At 33.8% G+C, this 7,929-nt stretch overlaps 1 protein-coding gene across 1 annotated transcript; it reads right to left on the reverse strand.

The window, feature by feature from the left end:
• Window positions 1-2,108: 2,108 nt before the first annotated feature.
• On the reverse strand, window positions 2,109-6,881 carry LOC137955615 (phenylacetaldehyde reductase-like). Its single transcript, XM_068802636.1, has 6 exons — window positions 6,668-6,881; window positions 5,192-5,361; window positions 4,367-4,558; window positions 3,141-3,303; window positions 2,761-2,947; window positions 2,109-2,466 (listed from the first exon to the last, which is right to left on the reverse strand). The coding sequence occupies exons 1-6, from the start codon at window positions 6,783-6,785 to the stop codon at window positions 2,322-2,324; spliced, it is 975 nt and encodes a 324-aa protein (XP_068658737.1). The 5' UTR covers window positions 6,786-6,881; the 3' UTR covers window positions 2,109-2,321.
• Between the last annotated feature and the right edge of the window lie 1,048 nt (window positions 6,882-7,929).

The raw sequence follows: 7,929 nt of genomic DNA on the forward strand, positions 1-7,929 counted from the left end.
GTTCCCTGACCTTTGCTGCTTCAAATATTAATTTCTCTTTGTAGAAAACTTTGATTTCTAAAATTCTTTTTGCATTTGGAAAATAGACTCAAATACCTTTCCATCAATAAATATTTTTTTATGAAAAATGTAGTATGAAGATGCGAACTCCAAGGAAAAACAAGTACAAAGATAGAAAAAAAATCAATGAGGAAGAAAAAAGTAGAATACAAACAAAAAACTAATAGAGATGATAAATAAAAAAAATGATAAAACTAGTAGGCAACTCGTAGAACTTGCTTTGATACTATATTAAATTTATAGAAAAGATAAATAATTTATTAACTTGTATAATTTGAGTACAATAGACATATATTTTTAATAGAGGAAATAAATAAAATCATAATAAAATTAAATTACCCAAGTCATAGTTACACCTAAAATAGTACTCTTAATATAATAAAATTAATAAATAATTAAAAAGAACTAAAATGACAAAAACACCTTTGAACTGTGACTTTCTCTCATGAGACTCTTGTTAAACTCCATACTAATTATGCTTCTTTGAGACTTCTTCTTACGAGAGTCATTTAAGACTTCCACAATTGCTCTTCATATAAGGTTTAATCAATTCACATCATTTGTAACTTAATTATTTGTTATCACCAAATCATCATAATGGGATCCAGACACCAGCATGTGTGTGTTCATACACATTGATAGTTTTGTTATTTTTGAATTAATTCAAATGGTATATATAAGGTAAAAGAGTTTCTTAGAAAGAATTTTAAACCAAGAATTGAGGACAATTGTTCCTTTGAGATTTGAAATTGCTAGAAGCAGAGATTATGGCTCCCTCTGCATGTTAGTTGATATAGATGAAAATTAGTTTCATTGAATTTAGATTTTTTTATGGGCCAATAAGATATCTGAAATCCATTAGGAGATTTGTTCATGAAATCCCTCATATGTTTAAAAAGTTACATCCACTTGAGGGAGAGTGCAAAACTATCAATTTATTAATGCGTTAGTAGGTTCATAGCATAAAGAGTAGTTTAGTTGGATCATATATTAGTTGTTCAATCCTCTCTTGCTACCAAACCTTTATTGTTTTAAATATAAAATTTTCTTTATAGAAAACTCCGATTGTCGAAATTCTTTTTGCATTGAAAAGTAAACTCAAAGATTTTTTTGTCGATATATAATTTGTAATATAAAAACGTTAATATGAAAAGGCAAACACCATGAAAATAATAGGTACTAGGATAAGAAAGGAAGAAAACAGAAAAAATACAAACTTAAACTATTAAAAATGATAAATCAGAAAATAATCACATTATCTTTGTGGGTTGATTAAGTCAACTCATAAAACTCGCTCTAATATCATATTAAATTTCTTGAAAGTAAAAATACTCACTAATTTGTTATAATTTCATTACTATGATCCTTTATTTATAATAGAAAACATAACTAGAATCTAATTATAATAAAACTATTTTTATTTTAATCACATTCAGGGGGGATTAGAATAAATTTAATAAACTCCACGATATTAATTTTGGCTCTGTAAAGCTTCTTAATGTGAAAATCATGTAAAACTCTTTCATACTTACTCTTCAACATATTGTACAACACTTCTATTTCAAGAAAATGATCTATTTGTTTTTCATATTATAGTCAACACATTTCGTTGGACTTGATGTTTATCTATCATTCCGAAGTAATGTGGTTGTGTAAAAAATAATTCATAAAAGAGTGCAAAGAACAAAATTTCTGGCTGGCCAATTTTTTTTCTTTTTTTTTTTTGTGCCAATATTTGGGAAAGAAATGTTCAGACCAAATATTTTTGTACAAACAAAATAATGAGATTTGGAGATGATTTTTCTAATTGTTCCAATAGGAAACAATAAGGAAAACAAATTATAAAAAACCAATATTGCTACAAATTTGGTCATAAATAGTTTATTTTTAAATAAAAATCAATAATGGCATGAATGGTCCCATAGGAGCTAAAAGGCAGACAGAGAGACCATGCACACCGTGTGGCTCCTCTGTGGACATTGTGTTCTTTATCATTAGTTTCACACCAGTGGTCTATGTAGACCTTGATGTATAAAAAACTTTGCAAGAGAAATAAATTCCAAACTACATTATCAACTAATTCATTTAGGTCTCGTTATTTTTTTCACAAAAGAGAGATTGCTAGTACTTAACAATGTTCGCATGAGTTCTCTTGCAAAAGAGATAATTGCTGGCACCTCACAATGTACGCATGAAACAACATTCAGGTAGAACATGTGATCTGCATATAGCTTCCTCTAAATAACTGGATCACTAGAAATTTAAAATTTCAAGAAATTCTTCTCCTTCAAACTTTCAATGGTGTCCTTGATGCTCACCTCCAGAGGAGTGAACTCAATACCCAAGCTTTTTGCGCGTTCCTTGGAGGCCTGGTAGGTAGGTACATACGGATTGTCATCTGCACACCTGCCGAAGAAAGAAACTGTATGAGTAAAGAGGGAGTTCACGGCAGTAGATTGCAGGAGAAATCTGCCGGCTCCTGTTTTCTTAGAAGCAATCAAGAGATTGCGAGGTGTGGAGAAAGACCCTTCAAGAACTTTTTTTTTTTTTTTTAAATAGTGTTGTTTTACTTCAGAGTTTTGATGGGATCCGGTGCATTAGTGCTGGTATGATTGCACCCGACCTTTAAAAGAGCCGCTCAACAAGCAAATAAGTATACAAAGCAACTCTCTTAGGTAAATAGTGTAAAATGCTGCTTACTTCTGAGGAACGGGTAAATTAGGGTAAAGCTCTTGCACAATCTTTGCAATCTCAGAGAAATGAGCAACTTTTCCGACTGTTAAATATCTTCCACTTGCAGACGAATCCTCGTATGCTAAAATGTGAGCATTGACAACATCTCTAACATCAACCCATCCAAATGATGCATTTGGAAATGTTGGGCTTCCTGCAACAACATGACAACAATAATATAAGTATCATGGAAATAATGCATTTGCTACCATGACCAAGGGAGGAGTTGTTTCCCAAAACAAATTATCAAGTACTAAATGAAACAAGAACTTAACAGGCTTCAAACAGTAAAAATATTACTGTCGACTACAAATTAGTATATTAACTTCACAAATCAAAATTCTAACCATTTACTAAATTCAGAATTGCCTCTGCACTTGTATTCAGGGTTGGCTGCAAGAGTGGACCAATCACCATGGATGGGTTTATCGCTATCATGTTTATTCCCTTTTCCTTTGCAAATTCCCAAGCAGCTGCCTCTGCCAATGTCTTTGAGAGTACATACCAAATCTATAGTACAAGCACAAACATTAAATGTGGAAAAAAAATGCAAACGAAACTCTCCAACAATTATGGCCTTTCAGAAATAAATGCAGTGATCGGATACAGTACCAAGGATGTAAATTTATTTACTTATCATGAGCTTTTGTACGTCTTGTTCCAAAATTACATCAGTGAGAACCCCAATATAAAATTTGCATTATCTTTTTTTTTGTTCAAACGGTAAGAGCTCAGAATAAGATATAACAGTAAGAAATCTTTTATTGAGGTCATACTTACAAGTTTTCTGAATACATAACAAAATGCAACAAACATGTCTTTAACGTTCGACAATAATATCAGCAGAGAAAATCTTGCTAACTTATAATAATATCATTACACAATCTTGTCCAAGACATCCTTGTACTTAATGTTAAATACATGGCACTTCTAGTCTGAAGAGACTCTAGAGACCTCTTCCTGAACAATCACAGGTAAACGCATGGTGATAATTGCATAGTCTCAAATCTACAAAACAGCAAACATCTTTCGGAACCTTGCTCAAGATTCATATTTTTCATGTATTTCTTTGTGGACCTCACAAAATCTGAAAACAGCCACTGGCAATCTGGAACATAGTTAAAGTGACTAAAGTTTCTTCTATTGATGGGGGGATAAGGGCAACTTTTTGTAGCAAAACATATTGCATCACACCCACCTCTCTTTGTACCTCAGAGGACTAAATCTTCTAAAGATGCCATTGATAAATGGGCACAACAAAATACATACTCAGATGTAACTGGAAGTTTGCTTATCAACAGGGACAATTATACAGGACTAACTCAACAATGACAAAATTCCAAGATATCATTCATAAATGAGTATAATCTATCTGAAATTCAATTGATAGAAAAGCCAAGAATCAATAACCATAATCTCGTATTCTATGAAAAATGAGTTTTAACTCATTCACAAATCATAGCCAGTGGTAAAAAGTTAATGAGCAGACTGTATAGGAAGCAATAACTGAAAGGTTGAACTAATAAATATAAAACGAAGACATGCTGAAGCAGGGTATACCATCCTACAGTACCTTCATTGACTTACAAACCTCAGGGTTACTAAACCAACTCTCATCAACCACCACCTCAGGGGTCCTTGGTCTTCCAGTGTACCCAACAGCAGCAAATGAGGAAGTTACAACCACCTTTTTGACTGATGAGGTTCTTGCACAGGAACCTAAAACATTTAGAGTTCCCTTCACAGCAGGATCAAGTAATTCGGCCTGGAAGAAATAAAAAATTAACAACAAAAATTTGTTGCAAAGAAAAGTTGCAGATAGCATTACAGATCTAGTGGTTTGCAGTTATAATTAAGGGGAAAGAGGAAGTGGACTACATTATCTTCATAAGCCCAGGCTTACTCTAGCTTTTGCACAGCAGAATGAGGATAAGAAGATAAGGTTTCAGATGAATCTGCATATAGCTTCTACAGGTCTGGTTCAAATGGTACATGGTAGCAACAATTTAGTCTTTTTACCAGCATTTCAATTTCCATTTGAAAATTTTGAATACTATCAATATTACATGGTAAGTACAATTAAGTCTGTGAAACACACGCAAAAAAAAAAGAAAAATGAGAGTTCTTGGACAGGCTAATTTGTCTAGGACTTGCAAACGTGACAAATGCCAAAACATAAAATCCTGAAGAATCATAAGATTTAACAGAGTTTCAGCATTACCAATGCCAAAGAGAGAGGTTAAGACTCTAATAAGAGTAAATCACCAAGTGATTTACATTTTAGAAAAGGAATAGAAATATCACCAGCAATATTTATGGTTTTCACTTATGGCTTTCTAGGAATCTAAGAGCAATTTTGTTTAGGTAAGGAAGTAGATACAGTTAATAAATAAATAACCTGTGGATCTTCGACTGCATGATAAAATGGAGATGCAGTATGGAAAACCCCTTCACAGCCTTCAACAGCAGCATCAAAGGATCCCTCTTGCAATAAGTCTGCTTTAACAAGATGAAGTCTGTCTTTGGCCCCTTCCAGTGCAAACAAGTGTTTTGTCTTCTTTGGATCATCTATAGTTGTTAAGATCAATAAAGTTAAACATTACAGTCATAAATAAAGAAAAAAAGGAATAAATAAATAAAAAGGAAAAAAAAACCTCAAGCTGGGTGTTGGAGGAAGATCAACCAAATGAACCTTACCAGCAGCAAGTTCATCATTTGCAAGGACAAGTATGAACTATGTTAATGAAATCATAAAATGAATTACCTTAAAGCACAAAACCCATTATTATTTCTAGTGAACTCTATCATTTAAAATCAAGGACTTTCCCACACATGCAAGACTTCTTTCCACAGAACATGTAAGATGGCATCAACACCACATGCGTACTGGTGTTGGTCTTTGAATGGAAAAACATGAGATCAGATGTGAAACTATCATCTATTCAACCATATCTAGGAGAATCCCTATCACCATGCTCCATTGTCATTAGATCGACCAAACACATGGATTTCTATTCTACTTGTCCATTAAGATCCAATTTTCTCTATCAATACATTTGGATTTTACAAGCTTGTGGACAATCCAAATTAGTTAGCTCAGAAAACAGGATCTTAGTGGGTAACTAGCAAGTGAGAATTATTAAAAACCCTCCCTGATTCAATAATTCTATAACGGATTAAACGTTTGTGTTATTTGCTCTTTTACTCACTCAACAAAACAACCAAACTAAACTAGCAGAAGGCAATTCAGAGACACTCCAATGACTGCCTCTCATATGATGTATGTCCCAAGAAGTCACATTAAAGAGAGCTGCATGAAAGAGAGAGAGAGAGAGAGAGATCTAATAAAGCATCTGCAAATTAACCAAAACACAGCTAACGTTCCTGATAAGCTCATTAATGTCCTCCTCAACCTGGATACTTAGGCGTCTAACGTTGTCGTTGCTTCGCAGCCCCACACTCCTCAAGAAAACAGATCCAGTACAAATGATGGCAGTTCAATTAAGCAGTACTGTTTCCTTCATAAGGAACAATAATATCAACAAGGGGTAAGCTTTTGAACCATGACCGAGAAAATCAGAAGAAGCTCTAACTCCCACTTTAGCAGTTAAGTAGTTGAGAACACAAAGTGAACCACACGTTAATTCGCGCTTTCCTTTTCACTATCTCTTTCCACAAGGGATCTTCTTTTATCTGCTCATTAACCCTAACTAATTGGATCAAGCACATCGAATCCGTCTCCAAATGAATTTTCCAACATAGTTCGATGATCTAGCGGAAGCGTTGGGACAAAGTCATTCGACATTATCAACGTAATGGACAACAGAGTAAGACAGACTGAAAATTACGCATAAGAAGAGTTAGAAGTTCATACTGAGATCCCGAACTGTGGCCTTAACAGTGTAACCTCGTTGGAGAAGGAATTTCGTTAGCCAGGAGGCGATGTAACCAGAGGCGCCAGTGACGCAAACCACCTTTCTTACTGCGCTCATCTCACGAGTTCAGTTCTTCTCTTCTTCTGTACGAACTACTTTTTCCTACGATACCCCAGCACACCAGCAGATTTATATGTTTCGAGCGCAGGACTGGGTCAGACGTTCAGCGTCATCACTGACGCTTGGTGGTCGATGGTGAAGGAAAACCAGAGGCCTACTGAAAATTGCAATACTAAGGACCGTATGTGCCGCTTAAAATAAAAGGACAGATAATCATTTTCTTATATGTCCATTTATAAATGGACGAGTAGAATACTAGAATTGATAGTTTGATTAAATTGTAATATTAGATTCAGTGAGACACATTGGACTTGCAAATAATGACAATCACTTTTTTTTTAATTAAAATTATAAAAAATCTTAAAAAAAAATAGCTATTAGTTTTATTCTAAATTCAAAATATTGAATAAGCTAATAAATATTAAAGTGGGGGTTAAAATTTATAACATAACTTTTATTATTTTATTATAATTTTATTATGTATAAAATAAAGTTTTTAAAGAAAATTTTTATCTAAAAAATATAGTTAAGCATGACCCACTTTTATTTTTATTTTTATTTCTTTTAGAGAATTCTATTTCCTGACCCATTCTAAGCACACAAATGGTTGCCCTTGGTTGCACAAAATGAAAGTGAATCTTAAGAGAAATATGAGAAAAAAATGCAGTATTGTACCTGAAAAGTCTAGATAGAAGCCACATTAACCTCTTTTTTCCACTCATGCAAGGAGGGGCTCAGCCAAAGGGCTAAGGCTCCTTCCCACTCGAGTAGAAAATAAGGGGAGAAGAGGGGGTAAACCACTTGCTAGTGGAGTACCCATGGCATTGGTTAAGGGTAGCTTGCACAAGGGGAGTGCCAAAACTTCTCTCCTTACAATCCTCTCCTAATGACATTTCAACGAGATGTTTTTTTAGTCTTAAAATGACCTCATTTAACATCCAAATCCCATTCAATAAAATGGAGGGCAATAATACTCCCTAAAAATTAAGACTTAGTTGGAAATAGATTTTTAGTATTTCTTTGCAAGTAGGGGTGGCATCGATATTTGACAGTTCCGACTTTCCTGTGCTGAACTGATGTCATATATTATACTTCCACACTGTATTTTTCTTGCCTTTATATGAGAGAAATAAATTAGGGA

This window comes from Aristolochia californica, unplaced genomic scaffold (assembly GCF_029961685.1).
Source record: "Aristolochia californica isolate CCGP_79_NKW_82.1479 unplaced genomic scaffold, dmAriCali1.0.hap1 SCAF_2, whole genome shotgun sequence".
Taxonomy (NCBI): Eukaryota; Viridiplantae; Streptophyta; class Magnoliopsida; order Piperales; family Aristolochiaceae; genus Aristolochia; species Aristolochia californica.